Source organism: Bos mutus, chromosome 8, assembly GCF_027580195.1.
Source record: "Bos mutus isolate GX-2022 chromosome 8, NWIPB_WYAK_1.1, whole genome shotgun sequence".
Classification (NCBI taxonomy): Eukaryota; Metazoa; Chordata; class Mammalia; order Artiodactyla; family Bovidae; genus Bos; species Bos mutus.
The window spans coordinates 89,991,775-90,009,600 of record NC_091624.1 but is presented as its reverse complement, the minus strand read 5'-3'; the positions used below and the strand labels follow the sequence as shown (position 1 = coordinate 90,009,600).

General features: G+C 36.2%; 1 protein-coding gene across 1 annotated transcript; it reads right to left on the bottom strand.

Moving 5' to 3' along the window:
- Positions 1-710: 710 nt before the first annotated feature.
- DMRTA1 (DMRT like family A1) lies at positions 711-12,596 on the bottom strand. Its single transcript, XM_005887855.2, has 2 exons — positions 11,683-12,596; positions 711-8,499 (listed from the first exon to the last, which is right to left on the bottom strand). The coding sequence occupies exons 1-2, from the start codon at positions 12,323-12,325 to the stop codon at positions 7,652-7,654; spliced, it is 1,491 nt and encodes a 496-aa protein (XP_005887917.1). The 5' UTR covers positions 12,326-12,596; the 3' UTR covers positions 711-7,651.
- Positions 12,597-17,826: the final 5,230 nt, after the last annotated feature.

Sequence of the window (17,826 nt, the reverse complement as noted above, 5' to 3'; positions counted from 1 at the left end):
GCTATCTCTGAGAAGTGGATCTCTAAATTTGGGTTGCAAAAAATAAATGATTTGGCCATCTTACTTTAACCTGTGTACCAAATTACCCAAAAGGCTGTCAATTTGGGGTCCAGATCAAAAGGAGGTTCTACAACAGAACCAAGCTTCTATTCAATCTGTCTTGCCACTTGGTTCACATGCTTGAAGTGCCTATGACAGTTGGGGATCCTAAAGGAACCTAAAGCAAAACCTTACAGATAAAACATAGTATATCTCTTTGGGATTTTGGAGAAAAGTTATACTTTCTCAGCAGATTATTCTCAACTGAGAAATAGCTTCTAACACATTACTGGGTCCTGCCTGAATGCAAACACTTACTACTGGTCATTAAATAATGATGTGCCCTGAAACACTCCTAATGAATAGGATGTTGTCTGCCCCAAAAGCTCGCTGTAGCAGTATTCCATCAAGTGGAAGTAATAGTTAGGCTTTTCTCCACAAGTTTTGAAGTCACAAATAAGTTGCACAAAAAGTGGCTCAAACATCCATGGTTCACGTACTCCTGCCATACTGCCTCCTCTCTTTTTCTGTAATGTGAAGTTGTCTATGAAAACAGAATGAGAAAGCACAATGTGATCTTTAATCAAACAATTCCCCACACTATCGTGACAGTAGCTGAAGTGGACAGCTGCACTGCACGTGTGGCCCTGAAAGACCCTGAAAGTGGTGAAAAAAAAAAAAAAAAGCTTTTCCATGGGAAGAACTTCAAGCTTTCATACTGCCTGGAAGTAGAGGTGAATAGAGGTATAAATCTAGAATGAGTCATGAGCAGTGACTAACAGTTTGGCTGGATGGCCAGAAACTTGGAAGAAACATGAAGAAATATGATCTACAGATGTATGTGGAAAGACCTCTCCAAATGGGTATGAATAAGAGAACATTTTTGTCCCAAACAAATACTCACCAAACAGCAACCTTAGAAGAAGAGACCTTAATAAACATATACACAAGGTAACTCATTCTTTTCCCATTCTTTTATTCCCATCATTGCTCAATTGGCTCATGAAGACAATAATTACATAGAAATATGGAGCTTATATATAGGCTTAGCAAAATGGATTTCTACTCATCAAGGCCAATTTGGCTAAAGTCATTGCTGAGTACCCAACCTGCCAAGAGCAAAGATCAACACTGAACCCTAAAATGGCCATTCCCTGGGGAACTAGCCAGACACCTGGTAGCAAGTTTGTTACACTGAATCACTCCCATCATTGAAGGAGTAGCTCTCTTTGTTCTCGCTGGAAAAGACATGGTTTTGCCTTTCCTGCCCTAGTGTTTCTGCTTAAATCACCATCTGTGGGCTTACAGAATGCCATACTCATCTACACAGTATTCCATACAACATTGCTTATGACAAAAAAAAAAAGACAAAAAACAATTTTATAGCAAGTGAAGTGCAACATTGGTCTCAGTCTCATGCACTTCTCTAGTGTCATTATGTTCCCCTCATCCTGAAACAGCTGGCCTAATAAAATTATGGAATGGCCTTTGGAAGACTCAGTTATGGCACCAGCTGGTGACAGCACTTTATGGGGCTGAAATAATGTCATCTAGGATGCAAGAAATGCTTTGAATAAGCTATAAATATGTAGTGATATTTTTCCTATACTCAGAATTTAGGAGTTTAGGAACCATAGGACAGATATGGAAACAGCTCCTCTCACATTAACAATAATGATGCAAAAGCAACATTTTCATTTCCTTTCCCTATAACTTCTTGGGGGTTTAGAAGTTGTACTTCCAAAAGCAGAAATGATTCCACCAAAGAATACAGCATTGTGCTGGAACCTAAGACTACCACTGGCTACTCTGGGCACCTCATAACACTGACACAAGAAAGGGTGAGGAAAATATTTCCAGAATGCAGGAGATCCTCCAGAGTATCGCTTAGTCTTCCCATATTCTGTGGTAAAAGTTAATGGAAAGCTAGAACAACCCAATAAAGACAGGACTATAACAACAGACAGGAATAAAGATTTGGGTAATCTCAACAAATAAGGAAACACAACTGACTTACACACTAGCAGAGTAGAGAGAATATGAAATGGAGAATGGGCAAAGTTATAAATATTACTGATTTCATGACTAGTTGAAAACATGAGGGCACTGATAGGAGCATTTATTTCTTCCTTGCTTCTAAGTGTCCCCCATTTCCTTATTGTAACATAAGATTTACTAACAGTGGTTATAACAATACCTCAGAATGATAGGATATTCAAGGGGGGTTCTGACTCAGACAGAAGAGGAATGAGCATCCCTCAAACATGGGTAAATCACTTTGTATCCTCTCTTATGAAGGGACATATATGTTTTCATTGAACAAAGAATCAATTTTAGGTGAAATAATGAATCACGTTTTACCTTTATTGGGAAGTAAATATGGTTAGTAAAAGTGAGTATGAACGCCATACTGACAAGGGGTGCACTGGACTGCTGGATTTGCTGATCAACTGTAGTTGCAGGTCCATCACCTGGTACCTGCTTCCAGACCTACAGTATTAGAAGCTGTGCAGAGTCATTAACTTCCTTTATACCTCCTTCACAACACCTTTCCTTGGAACCATCTGAGTGACTTGACATGCTAGATCTCACAGATTTCCTGAAAATTTCTACTTCTCTTGAAAGGACCATTTGTCTACCCACACCAACACTTGGCAGATTAGTTAGTAACTCTCTGATCTGCCTATTTCCCTCTACCAAACTTTATCTTCCCAGCTCCTTATGTACGTATTCAGTCGAATTTCTAAAATACCTCCCTAATTTATAAAATAACTTTATATTTTATAATATAAAATAACTCCCTACTGGTACTCTTTTCCTGGTTGAATACTGACTGATAAATGTAGCATAAACATAAAACTCATTTGCTGCTCATTTACTCCATATATCCCGCAAAAGAATCAAAAAAAACAAAAAAACATGTACAATAATATATGTATACCTGTGGCAGATTCATTTCAATATTTGGCAAAACTAATACAATATTGTAAAGTTTAAAAATAAAATAAAATTTAAAAAAAAGAATGGCTCACCTATGAAATCAACAATCAAACAGCAACAAACAAACTGGACCGAACATTGTTTATTTCTCTAGTGATGTCTGCCTTTGGGGTTCCAGGTTCACTAGAAGTGGATTAAATGCAGTTACAGTATCCTTCATGTTCCTCTAAATTCTCTATGTAACTTTTGCCTTCTATTCACCTTATAGTCATTTTTGTTATATGCTAGTTCTTTAAACATTTTCATTTCTCCTACTTTTAAAAATATTTCTTATAGAACCCTACATTGCCACCATAGTCATTTAGTATCTTATGCCTCTTTGCTTATATCCCAAGTTTTAGAATCACTCTTCGTATATGGCACTCAGAACTGAACACATTACTTAAGCTAATATCTGAAGAACTCATATTTCAGAGTACATGGCACCATCATCTCCCTCCTTCTACATACATTTTTCCTATTAATGTAACCTAAATATCAACTGAACTTTTAGAACAGCCATGTTACATGGTAATCTCACAGTAAATCTACCAATAAATAACATTACTTTTTTTCTCAAAAACTTGTTGCAAACTCAGGTCTCTCTTTCTTCTTATCTATGTGTGTACAGTTGATTTTTTTAACCCTAAGATCTTGAATGCTATATCAATTCACTGCAATAGGAATTACAGTCTAAGAATCAATCATTTAAAATTTGATTCTGTCAACTGAAAAATCAGCTGCCGTTCACAGATGAGTGTGGTCCATGAATAAGATAACAATGAATTGTATATCTTTATTTCTTCATCTGTCAGAAGTTTTATAAAAGGTCAAGGACAGGATTCTAAAACATTTGCTGCTTGACTCAGATTTTTCTAGTCAACAATCTTTGGCACACTTGCTCAACTCTCTTTATATTTCCTGCTAACTATAAACGTCTAGTCCATTGTTTACTGAACTTGTTGCTAGGATGGATGTTAACATTGGATATTTTTAAAAAACATTTTGACACAGATGTTTTGAAAAGACCACATTTGTGTACCTATTTTAAAACTATTAATGTTCTCATGAGACAACGTCATGTGGTCATTTTAACTTACGGATACTGTGACACAGTCTTGAGAAATTAAAATGCCATTTTTTAAATTACCAATTAGGTAAAAATGAGAAACAGACATCTCTATAGTTCTTATACTTGTCATCCTATTTTCCCCTGAACCCCTCATCATTAGCATGGAGTTCAGAAAGGGGAAATGACAATGAATTTTTCTCATTTGAGAAATATTTAGTAAGCAAAAACCAACAAAGGGTATTTTTATGTTTGGCACAGTTGCTCTGAAGTATTACATCAAAACAGCTTACATTTTACAGGACATGATGCCAAATAATTAAAGGTATAGCTTTGCAGTGCAGGCATCAATAATGAGATTATTTGGAGATGTGTGGGGATGGGAAGAATGAATCTGAGTGAGATCCTTTCTCCTAAAGGATGAGCATCTATGCTTAAGAATCAGGCTGCCCTGAGTAGACCTTTGACTTTATGAAGCTGATGATGCTTCATCTCCTCTTGTGCTTGCCAGCATAATTCTATTTACACAGTACATAAGCTTCTCTTGTATTCTGAAGGCTTTTTAATTTCAAAGACAAATAAATGTCTAAGGAACATGCATTTTAAAAAACAGTTGAATGGATAGGTCACTTTGTAAATAATTTTTTTAGTTCCAAGTTCACAGATAGGAATCTCTAGAAGGGAAGGTCTTAAAATCCCCAGCATCTTTTTGTTTCAGCAGAAGTTGAAGGGAAAAATAGCAGATTTTACTCACTTGCTCTTCAGTTGTTCCCCTAACTCTAATCCATTTTCACAGAATAGCTAGATGACAGCTTACACCATGAGGCCTATGCATTGAATCAGAGGAATCAACATGGAAATAGGTATTCTCCTTCTTCCTTCCCATCCTTAATTAGTGATTTAGGAGTTCATACCTCAAGCTGCATGGATGAGCATAAACCTCAAGATTACACAGAACTCACTGATGTAGCAACACTGTCAAATACTGCCACCACTGGTTGGTGGGTTGGTTTTGTATACATGGGTAACAGTCTGTGAGCAGCTTGAGGGCAGGTCTCATATCTTGGCACCTCTTTATCCTCTCATCTAGCACAATGCCTGGCACAAAGTAGGTGCTTAATAAATAGTTGTTGAATAAACTAGTATTTTTATCTTTCATTTACTTCAGTCAGTGGAAAACTTGAGCACCTATTTATGTCCCAGAAACTCTAGGAAGCTGTGAGTGGACAAACAGGCATGAATCCTTCCTCAGACTTTATAGTCTAATTGAAACTGGTAAAGTAACTTCCACTCCTAACAACTGGCAATACTATCTTAACATAAGGATGGGCAATACTATTGCCAAACCTCAATCTCCTCACATTCAGGTTAGTGGTTGGACAAAATGTTCTGTAAGATTGTTTGAGTTTTAAACTTATTGTAAAGGGTAGGAAATGTATAAAGTACTATGTAAATTAATTTAAGTTTTAAAATTATAAAACAGTTTTTAAAATTTGAAAACTGTCCCTAATGGATGTTCTCCCCAGTTCAAAAGGCAAATGGATACATGCACATCATCACATAATCCACGTAAAGAATCCAGCAACTCTAGCGCTCTTATGTTGTTGTATCAGATCTCTATTGTATAATGTAACTTCTTTGAGAGCACATTTTACATTCGGTATCCTCTATAGAATCTAGCACTTTTAAAATAACATTCAACAAATGAATTAATATAGTGGAAATACCTTAAAAATCACCAAGTATTCTAACCTGAATGGCATTTAGGAGATTCAAGAATCCCAAGAAATTGTATTCAAAACTATGTCTGTAAACCACTTTGCAGAGTTCTTTGGTTTTATCAGTCTCAAAGAGATCTACCATCCAAAATGGTTCCTTCATTTAGTATATATTAATTGAATATCAACTACTTGCCAAGCATTATACTATGATTTAGGCTTGGAATCTAAAACCTTTTTAATAAATAATGAATATTAACTGTATCAAATCTTTATAAGATCTGCTTTCTCACATTCATATCATTAAAAATAATGCATACTCTATTACACATTTACATCCTAAATCAGCATCAGATTCTATGCAGTTATTTAATATGATATTTGCTGGTAAAATATACTTTAGAAATATATTCTTATCTGGCTCAATGGAAAAGTCTAAAGATGATAGAACCAACAGAGCTTAAATGTATAATATACAGACAGTAAGATACACAAGTATATATAAACACACATACACACACACATACACATAATTTAAGAAATCTTTAGTAAATACTGCTGTCAAATTCTTTTAACCATCTCTAATTCATCAACTATTTCACACCACAGCTGAATTTCCATTTATTCCTAACAACAGAATAGAGCTCCAATCCTTTAAAAGATAAATGATGACAAATAAAGAAAATTTCATAAAATTGTTTTGTTCTCAGGGACTTCCCACTGACTAAAATAAATAACTTTCAAATTCTCTAGATGGAGAACAAAAGTAATTTTAAAATCTCAAGAAAACCTTTAAAATTTAATGACAATTTTTCCCCTTGGAAATCTCTTATCCCCTCAATGCATTAAGCATTATCTATCTAGAGTCATTTAATATTCATATGAGCAGCTATTTAAGTTTTCTGAATAAAATGATTTTTACCTTTGAGAATGGCTGCCATAGTCCTGCCATAAACATATGGAAAAGGTTATTTCCCCAGATAAAAGCATAAGCCTAAAGATTTAAATCCTCATCCGCATTAGATGTTCATTTTATAATATGAAAATTAAATATAGCATGATCCAAAATAATCATTTTCAAAAAATGGTTACATCATACTAATATTAGGAACCATTTGTATCTAATTTCTACACCATTCCAGCACTTAGCTGCAATTAGTGATAGTGGCCAGGAGATGGAGCATTTCTCATTTCCTAAGATTTACTTCATAGACCTTTGTTTAACTCACAAAAAGTGTCCTTTAAACAGAAATGTTTTATAAATGGCACTTATCACCAATGGCAGATAGGAATGAAAAACAAGGCATTCAGAAAAAAATAAGGACTTAAATGTCTCAAAAGTTTTACTAACTACTAATCACTTATATGTGAATAAAATACTTTGAATACCTTTTATCTCTCCTGTGTACAAGAAGCAGAAGGAGGAAAAAGTTTAGAATACTACTTAGAATTACCTCAATTTTTCAATTCTTACTTCCGGCTCATTTTATATAATCCTAGACTGCTTCATAATGTATGTTATAATTATATGCTCCATTTTTTCAATGAACTAAAAACAAGTATAGTTTTAAATTGGGAATTTACAACCGATATCTTAGGGAGAAAATTCATTAAAGTAAAAATATTTCCTGAAATGGTTTTATTCAAGGCACACATGATGTTTAAATGTTTCTTTCACTTAATAAACGCTAAAGAAGAGTCTTTAGATCTCAAATCTATTATATTGCTTGTAAAAAAAAAAGCATTTTTAAAGACTGATACGTAGTGAACACATTAATAGATGTGGGTATGTGGGTTATAGTGCATGCTTCTAGAAATACTCCAGAAAGGGAGGTAGGCAGATGCATTACAGGTTGCTCTGATTTGGCCTGGAATACAGTCTGCCACCAGTTACTGAGTCTTTGATGGGAAGGTAAGAAGAATCCCTAATCATTCCTGAAAAGGCATAATCCAGAGCTGGCCTACAAGGCAATGATGGTACCAACCCAGGAGTCAGATAGGGGGACATGAAACCAGACAGCCCTCTCCCTGGAGAGGAATATGCCAGTCGAAATGGACTGATACCTAGTCTAGGATTTAAGCTATAGAGACTTGAATCACCTCCGTAAGAAGCAGAAGAAGTGTGAAGGGGAGAGAAAGCTGATTTATTTCCTAGAGTTCCAAAACCAATTCCAGCTAAACTAAAATTCGAAACTCTCGGAAAAGCTGTGTTTTCCAATGCTCCTGAATTTGCTAGGTCCCTGGTGTCTGGTTTGTGTTCTTTTCCATTTAGGATCTCTTCAATAGCTTGGACAACATCCCCTTTGCAGAACTGCAGAATGCCTTCTAGCCTGCTGCGTCTGTAACTTGGGAAAATCTTGGTAAGGATATCAAGAGGATCTCTTGGTCTAGAGGACACAGTGGGATGGCTGGCTGTAGAATCAGTGAAGTCTTTGGCCCACTCACTTTCATTTCCTGATTCCAAATCAGAGGATGACAGGGACCTGGGACTCTCTTCCCCTCCTGACTGCTCCCCAGGATGAAGAGACTGAATGCTATCATCCTTGTTTGGGTTTTCTGAAATAGATGACCTGATGTTTTGTTTTCCAGTGACATCATTAGACTTAGGAGATGATCTCAGGGTAAACTGATGGGATTTAGACCCCAGTTCTTCTTGTCCACTCTGGCATGAGTCACATTTACTCTCCTTTTGTCCTGGGAAGAGGAAAAAAAGGAATGAAATAAAGGGAAAATGTCCAAGAACAAAGTACTGCCCACCTATAATTAATGCTGGATAAAATAACTTGTTTACTCATAGTATATTAATAATACTTATTATTCACTGTAAAAGATGTTAATGAACAAAAATTTTTAAATATCATCTGAAAATGCAAGTGTTGCAATAGTGGGAAAATGCAATTTATCATGTCATTTCAGGATCACAAAGTTCTATAATATACAAATGCTGTAGTTATTTAGGAATCAGAAAGTAAAGTCTATTGTTACCCTAAAACTGTTAACACCAATATTTTACATTATTTGCCCCATTTAGCGATTCAAAATTTTCATAAATTTTACCCAAGTTTTGTTGTTATTCACATGAGGGCTTTTTTCCCACAGTGACAATATGCAAAAAGCACTAAATAAAACAATTGTTTAGATAAGAAATCAGAAAAAAAGAACAATCTTACTATTAAAATGAATATTCTATTTAATCACTAATGCTAAATTTCAAAAACTGGTTTTTCACTCACATTTCAGGTTCCAAATAAGGTTCCTGAATAATGTGAAAAAATAGCAGAATTTTTCATTTCCTTTCAAATCTAAACCAATAATGACAACTGCTATACCAATCTCAAATCATATCAGAGCTTGTGTGAGACACAATAGCTTGTGTGATATTTTTCATAATCCTCTGTAAAATATGGACTTTCTCATTAAATCTCTAGGGAATATCAGTAAATGAGTTTATAATCAAATTGTTTCTAAAAGAAAATAATTTACAGCACTCTTTTCACAATTGGAATCTGCATATACTTTCAAAGTATCTTGTAGAAAATATTAGTCATTTGCCTTAACTCACAACTCCCTTTCATTATTAAGGGAAATGTTCCGAAAACAGTTTCACAGAAAAATCTGATTTTCTATCTCAATATGTTGAGCATATGAATATTAATAAAACAAGACTATCTTTCAATACTTTTTGCAAGGCTAATGCCAGGAAAACAATAATAAATATTTTTATTTTGATTTACATTTACTCTTAATCTATAGATGGAGTTTCTCTATTTCCATTAGAAAGTGTAAACTGTCAATGAGGTATTCGGTTTTATTGTCAAACTTTCTTTTCGAACAAGATTTATGAACTAACAAAACACATATAGCAATGATTTGCAATGCTCCTATGTTTTCTCAAAGAGCAGTCCTATATTCTAAGCAAATATCTACAGTTTGCTTTATAAAATTAAATGTGTACAATTTAACACACTGAGAATGAAAATGCTGTCATTACGTCAAACATGACAAAAAAAAGTCTTTTTTTTTTTGCTTCTGCAAAATCACAAAGACTCTAGAATTTTCACCTTTAAATAAAACAATAAATGTCATCTAATGATATAGAGATAGATCGGCCTTGGTCTGCCACTCCATTTTATTTATAAATATGACTCACTACATATGACCCCTTGAACATGTAAGGTATCACAGTTTCATCTCTATAGTAATTTTCATCTCTATAGTAATTTATGCATAAAACACAATACAATGTAATGAAATACTGATGGCATCAGACTGTCTAGAAAATAAGCGTCTTTAAAATACTGCAATATTGTTATGTCATCTCTTTTCTCTCAACTCCTATAGCTGGTTTTTATCATTGAATGCTATGTATTATACTGCAGTTTTAGGACACATATAATTTTCCTTCTTTTGATTATAATATTCTTTTGTGTAGGAAAATCTTATTCACCTCTGAACCACTGTTTGTTTAATGAATAAATACACTAGTTTACTACAGTTCATGGATATTGTATAAGAGAAGGTAGTCAATTTAGAAGTGTCTTTTCAAAAAAAAGAGGTCAACTGAGGCAAACAATAAAATAAAATAAATGATCTATAAACATCACCCTCTCAAAAAAAATCACATAAGTCAATGCCTAGCAGAAGGTTGACAGTCAGATCTCATTGTCAATTTAGTTTGCAGAATTTTAATTTTTGCTTCTTTTTAGAGCAGTTTTGCCTAACAACTTTATTCTTCAGCCCTCCTTGATTTTTGATGAGAAATGTTTAAACTACATTTTGTCCACTGACACAAACTAGAACATGGACAAAAAGTGACATCGGTGAAAACAAAATCATATATGTCTTATTTAAGTAGAGTCTTTTTTCAAAAGTAAATGCTGTGATCTGTTAAGAGCTGCAATTTTCACAATTCAGAGAGGTTTTCTAATTAATAACTTAATACATCATTATATTTTAATTTCATATGACTCAACCTATCTTGGATTTATACAAAAACACCAAAATGACATTTTCGTGCAAGAATGACCTACTGTAGAATTATGAAATTTGCTAAAATACAGTAAGATTTATGTTAGCATGAAAGGTTAATTTGGGATAACCCTAGTCAAAAAAAGAAATCTTTTTACCTGACATAGAGGGTAAAGGCAGTTTGTAGTCAATAAGAGAAAAAAATTAAAACTTATTGGATAAGAAATCTCTAAGGTTAAAATCCCCAAAGATAAGAAATTCTTGGACTTTGAAATTCATATCAATGGTTTTACAAACCTAAATTTAGAAAACCTAAATTTCTTTCCTATGAGAAGAGGTAAAACTTGAAATGTTAGAGTTTTCTACACTGTTGGAGGCTAAAAAGCAGCTGAAGAAAAGAGGTGGAACGCTTAAAATTTTTTAAAGAGTAAAAATGCTTTGGAAGATTTCAGTCTCTTCCCCATTTCTAGTTGATCTGTCCCACAGGTAAAGACTGTACTCCCAACCACAAGTGAGTTTTCCATGCAAGATCACCATTAACTCTGGTTTTGCAACTAAAAAGAACACAGAGCAAGCTCAAAATGCAGTTTCTTTCATTAAGTTTTTCACTCAATCTTTGCTCTAAGTTCTTCTCCTCTCGCAGAGAAATTTGGGCACAAACTGCTTTCCTAGAATGAGTTCCTCAACTGATCACTGGCACTTCATTTTTTCATTTATCCTATCATCTAAGGGGACAGAAAGCCCTAAGGAAGCGAATGTGATAAGTCTCTAAGCAGTTTCCCAGAACCTAAATGCTTCAAGTTCCTTCTCGCCCTCCTCCATGCCATGGCTGCTTATTTCAAAGATTTTTTTTCCTCCTCCAAAACAACCATTTTTATTTTGCAAAGAGCAAATGTGAGATCTACTCACCTTGTTTTTCCTCTATATAATCTGGCTGGAAAATTTCGAAAACAGGGGTCGCCAGACCACTAGCCTGTCTCGAGGCACTCAGTCCCAGAGCAGTCACCGTCGCAGGGCCGCTCGAGGTCGTCTGGGAAGTCTCCGTTCTGCTGCTGCCTCCGGATGACCGACCCCCTGGCCCTGAGGGTCCAGGGTACAGAAGCCTTTGCAGCCCCCGAGCCTCGCTCTCCTCTTGGGCCTGCTGTCTGCGCAGCGCCACCTGTGCGGCCATGACACGCTGGCGTTCGGCGATCAGGGTGCACTTGGCACACGCGCAGTCCCGCCAGCGACAGAAGCGCTTGTGGCCCTTGAGGGCTGACACCACTCCGTGGTTGCGACAACGGGCGCACTTGGGTGTCCGTGGGTAGCCACCGGCCACAGCGCCCACCCCCCTTTCCAGTTCGGCAGGCGGCGGGCAACCTCCGCTTCCCGCGCTGGAGGCTGCCCTCAGAAAGAGGCTGGACGGGCGCAGGAAAGTTGGAGGAACAGGTATCCCCGGGGGTACCGGTAACGCCGGAGACGGGGGCGGAGGGGCCGCGACCACCAGTCCCGGGGCCAGGTGGAGTGGGCCGCTGCGGCTGCGGTCTCTACTGCCACACTGTGACTGCTCCATTTCCGAGAAGTGTCTGGTGAGGGAGGAGTCGCAACAGAAGTGTGCTCAATCCGTAGCTAACCCTGTGGGATGCGGGAGCCGAGAGGGTCCGCCTTGGTCCCTCTGCCTACCACCTCCACACCGACAAAGTCTGACACAATTCCCGCGATGAACTTGGGGACAACCGCTTCCCAGAGCTGGAGACTCTAAGAGGCGCAGAAGCCCACTGAGCCTCTTAAAGTCCCAGGGCGCTAAGTTAATGCGGTGCTCTCCGCGCTCCTTCGCCTTCGGAAGCAAGAGAAGGCAAGACTGCAGAGGCTACCCCGCCCACTGAATCTACTGGCCAAGGGCTGAAACTGGGGAGGGAGGGCCGCGGCGGGACCTGACCGTCTGGCAGGAGGGGCGGTGGGAGACACAAGAAATTGCCCCTTCACACACACACAAAAGCTCTTTTCTCCCACTTGCTTCTCCATGAATTCCTCAATGTATTTTTTTTTTGAAAGATAATCTTCTCTCCTTCCCCATGCCTCTTTGTCCTTCGTAAATTAAGCAAGATTTGAAGTTCTTTCCCCAGTTCCTAGCTCCTCCTACGATCTGAAGATTTGAACATGGAGTTCTCCGTTTCTTTCCTTTTCCCAGATGAAGTGTTTAAGATGGTGTGTGTGCTCAGTCGCTCAGTCGTGTCCGACTTTTTGCGACGCCATGGATTGTATAGCCTGCCAGGCTCCCCTGCCCTTTGGATTTTCCAGGCAAGAAAACTGGAATGAGTTGTCATTTCCTTCTCCAGCTTAGATTGGTAGCACGGTCAAAATTAATGAGAAAGCACAAACAAGCTGCAAATATTACCCACACCTGAAAGATACCTTATTTTAGGGCCTTAGGGCTGCAGCAAACAGTGGATAAGTATTTAAGGGACCTGACTCACGTTCAGAATCTTAACATATATCTGTTTATTTAGACATGCAAATTTGGATTCTATATATCATATTTTGACATATTATCATCCAAAGAAACCCTAATGAATTTCTTATCTATAACTACTTATAGGTAGCAATTGTGTTAAAACTTTCAAAAATACTTCACATTTCTATGGTAAAGTGTTGGGGAGGGTCATCTAGACCATTCTTTAAACATGCTATTATTAATTACACACTTAAAATATGCACTTAATGCCTTTAATTGTAAGAAAATATCATATTGCTTTTAAACCAAAAGACAATTTAAAGTAGGAAAGTAAAAAATAAAATAAAAAATAAAGCAGGAAAGTCATGAGTGTGTTCCTTAATGGAAAAGACAGTCAGGGTTCTATCAGTTTTTCAAGGTAATATTCAACTGCCTTGACAGGCAATTCATATTCTAGTACTAAGATAGCAAGTAATAATGAAATTTTTATCATTCCACCTATTGACATCCAGGGAAGACATTGCTAATCAATATGGGCTTGCTCTTACTGGCCCACTTTACACCAACATCACCATTACCATCCTCCCATATTGGCATCCTGATATTCTATCATAGAACTTCCCCACCCTTCCTAAGTATTAGAACTGCCTAGGGGAGCGACTTCACTTTCACTTTTCACTTTCATTCACTGGAGAAGGAAATGGCAACCCACTCCAGTGTTCTTGCCTGGAGAATCCCAGGGACGGGAGAGCCCGGTGGGCTGCCGTCTATGGGGTCGCACAGAGTCAGACACGACTGACGTGACTTAGCAGCAGCAGCAGCAAGGAACTTATTTAAATACTCTAAACCAAGTATTCTGATTCTTTTTGCTCTGAGTCTTTTAAACTCTCAAGGTGAAGATTATATATAACCAAGGTTTTGAACTGCCACTCTGGGATCTATTCCTAACCTCTGTGGAATCTACAATACCCAATTTTCTCAGACTTCTATATCTTTGCTCAAGCCACTCCTGCCTAAAAGCTATTTATTCCCCTATTGTGGAACTCACATCAAATGTATGAGTAATGAGTTTTCAGTGCTATATGGATCATTAAAGCACAGTGAAATACCTAGTGAGAAAACAATTCCTTTTTTCTACTATTTTTCAATAATCTTGATTACATAAAAGAAAATGCTCAACTTGGTATAAATATGACTATCATTTGTTAAGCCTTATCAATTATGCTTTAAAAAAATTAAAAGCACCTCAACAAGTAACACCGTTTACCTAGAATTTAACACTATTTTTCTGTTTTTATTTGATTTTCAGTTATCTTCCAATTATGGCAAGTGATATTGATTTTCACCCAAATAAGTGAAAATAATTCTTAAAGTAAACATATTTAAATAAAATGTGTGTCTATTGAAATGCAAAATGACAAAATGTGTGAAAGACTAAAAACAAACCTTGTTGATAAAAAAAATAATGGAAATTGAAATAAATGGAGAGAGAGACCATTTCCATCAGTCAGAAGACTCAACATTCTAAATATAGTTCTACCTAAATTGATCTATAGATAAATTCAACCTCAGTCAAAATTCCAGCAGACTTTTTTAGTAGAAATTGTCAAACCTGCTCCAAAATTCATTTTGAAATGCCAAGGAAAGACCTGGAATAGCCAAAACATCTTTGAAGAAAAAAGAATAAATAAAGTTGCAAGGCTAATAATATCTTACTTCAAGAATTATTATGAAGTTATAAAAATAAAAACAGTACATTAGTGATAAAAAGATAGAAAAATCAACCAATATGGCAGAACAGACAGTTTTAGAAACAGACTTACCCAAAAATAGACAACTGATTTTAGACAAAGGTGTAAAGACAATTCAGTGGAGAAAGGACATTTTTTTCTCAACAAATTCTGCCAAAAAAATTGAACTGCTGCTGCTGCTGCTAAGTCGCTTCAGTCGTGTCCGACTCTGTGCGACCCCATAGACGGCAGCCCACCAGGCTCCCCCATCCCTGGGATTCTCCAGGCAAGAACACTGGAGTGGGTTGCCATTTCCTTCTCCAAAGAAAATTGAACATCTGTATGCAAAAAAAAAAAAAAAATGTTTACCTTTGATCGGTGCCTTATAGTTATAAATATATACTCAAAATGGATCACAGACCTAAATATAAGTCATAAAATCATGTAACACAGAACACCTTTGTGATCCTGGTTTTGCAAAGGAATTCTTATCTACAACACCAAAAATATGATTCATTAAAAAGAACAAATCAATAAATTTTACTTTATCAAAATTAAATAAATTTCTTCTTCAAGAGGCACTATTAAGAAACTGAGAGAAAATAGTTGTATTACATATATCTGTTAAAGGACATGTATACAGAATGTATAAACAAATTTCAAAACTCAGTAAGAAAAAAATATTTTAAGTGATTTGAACAAACAAACATGTCACCAGAGAAGATATATGGGTGGGGTGGCAAATAAGCACAACAAAAGATTTTGGACACCATTAGTCACTAAGAAAATGCATATTAAACTTACCATGAAGTACCATTACACATCTATTAGAATGGCTAAAATTTGAAAGATTAACCATATCAAGTATTGATGAGAATGTGGATAACTAGAACTTTCAAACACTGCTTATGGAAATGTAAAATAGTATAATCACTTTGCAGACCAGTTGACAATTTCTTTAAAAGTTAAACATGCTCATATTATATGATCCAGTCATTATATTCCACTCCTAGGTATCAATTCAAGAGAAATTAAGCAAATGTTCAGTAAAAAAAATTCATATTAGCTTTATTTATATAGATGCAAATTGGAAAAACCCTAATGTTTATCAGTAGTTGGTATAATCATATAACGGAACAAACTAAAGTACATTGACACATGCTATGACATGAATGAATCTAAAAATAATTATTCTGAGAGAAATACAAAAATGAATATATACTATATGATGTGATTTATATAAAATCCTTGATATTTATAGTCACATTAAGCACATCAGCAGTTCCTGGAAATGGGTTGTGGAGGGGCAGTGAAAGATGGGCATTAGGGATTACAAAGAATCAAAAGAAAACTTTTGGAGATGATAAATATGTTAGTTATTGCAATTGTGATAATGACTTTACTTGTGTAAACATACATCAAAACACCATTTGTGTATAATAAATATGTGCAGCTTATTGTATATCAATTATACTCTTATAAAGCTGTTATAAAAAATAAAACTCCTTGTTACTTCTGGAAGAAGAATGGAATAAAATAGCATTCTGAGCAAAGACAATCCTAATCTTATCACCCAAAGCTAGAGCAATGATTTTAAAAGCTGTATTTCTTCTCAAATACACTGGAAAGCCTGAATCTCTTCCCCTCTCATAATAGTACTTTATACTTTCTCTTAAATTATATATACGTTCCCCTCCCCTGCTTTTTACTGCATCTAACAGCAACTTAATACTGTAACTATTCTTATAAATCATTAAGAAGATGTTAACAGCTGCAATTTAGCAGTGGCAACAGTTTCACCAAGTGAAAAGGTGATGAGAAAAAAAAAAAAAAAACCTTACTTTTAATTAAACTGCATACAAGTATCACAGATATGTCATTTACAAATTTATTCTAAATAAAGTAAAAGAAAAATGACTAATAAATAGGAAACATAGTGGCAAATCAGAAGGAAGGGAAGCTAATAAACAGAATTTCTCCCAAACTCAAAAACATCCATGCATCTCCTTTTTTAATTATTATTGATTTTTATTCCAATTCCTCATTCACTCTAAACTCTTATAGTCAACTGCCATTTTTTGTTGGTTCACTATACCAACTACTCAGCACAGAGAAGTGGAAGTGTGAATCAGCAACTGTAAAAATAGACCTGGCTCTTGTAGTAACTAAGCTACAAGATCTTAGGCAAGACTAACCCAGTCAGCTTCACTTTTCCCATTGGCAACTGAAAACATTGTCATTTACAAGGATATTTCTAAGTCTATGGGTCACTTCATCTGTCAGTTCTAGTCTGAAGTTATTTTTCATTAATGTTCTTAGTCTCTGAGGAACCTCATTACTACCCCCATTAAGGCCTCAGTCAAAGCATCTCTTGTCTTTATATATTGTACTAACTGGCAGCAAAGGAAAGTTAAAGAGGATATGCTTAGTTTGGCTAGAAGGTTCTGGCAAGAAGACTATGGATTTGGAAGGAAAAGCTTTTAAATTGCTTATTCTTTGCATAATTCACTCCATGCTTCAGGATACATGTGAACACACCTTATACAGCCCAACTACTCCAAGGCTTCGCAGAGCCATGTGTGCTATGTGCTCAGTTGCGTCCAGCTCTTTGCAGCACCGTGGACTATAGTTTGCCAGGTTGCTCTGTCCATGGAATTTTCTAGGCAAGAATACTGGAGTGTGTGGTGCCATTTCCTGCTCCAGGGGATCTTCCTGATTCAGGGATTGAACCCATGTCTTTTGTGTCTCCAGCATTGGCAGGCAAGTTCTTTACCATTAGTGCCACCTGGGAAGCCCTCTGAGAGGCATGAAAAAAACTGAAAGTGAAGTCGCTCAGTCGTGTCCGACTCTTTGCGACCCCATGGACTGTATTCTACCAGGTTCCTCCAT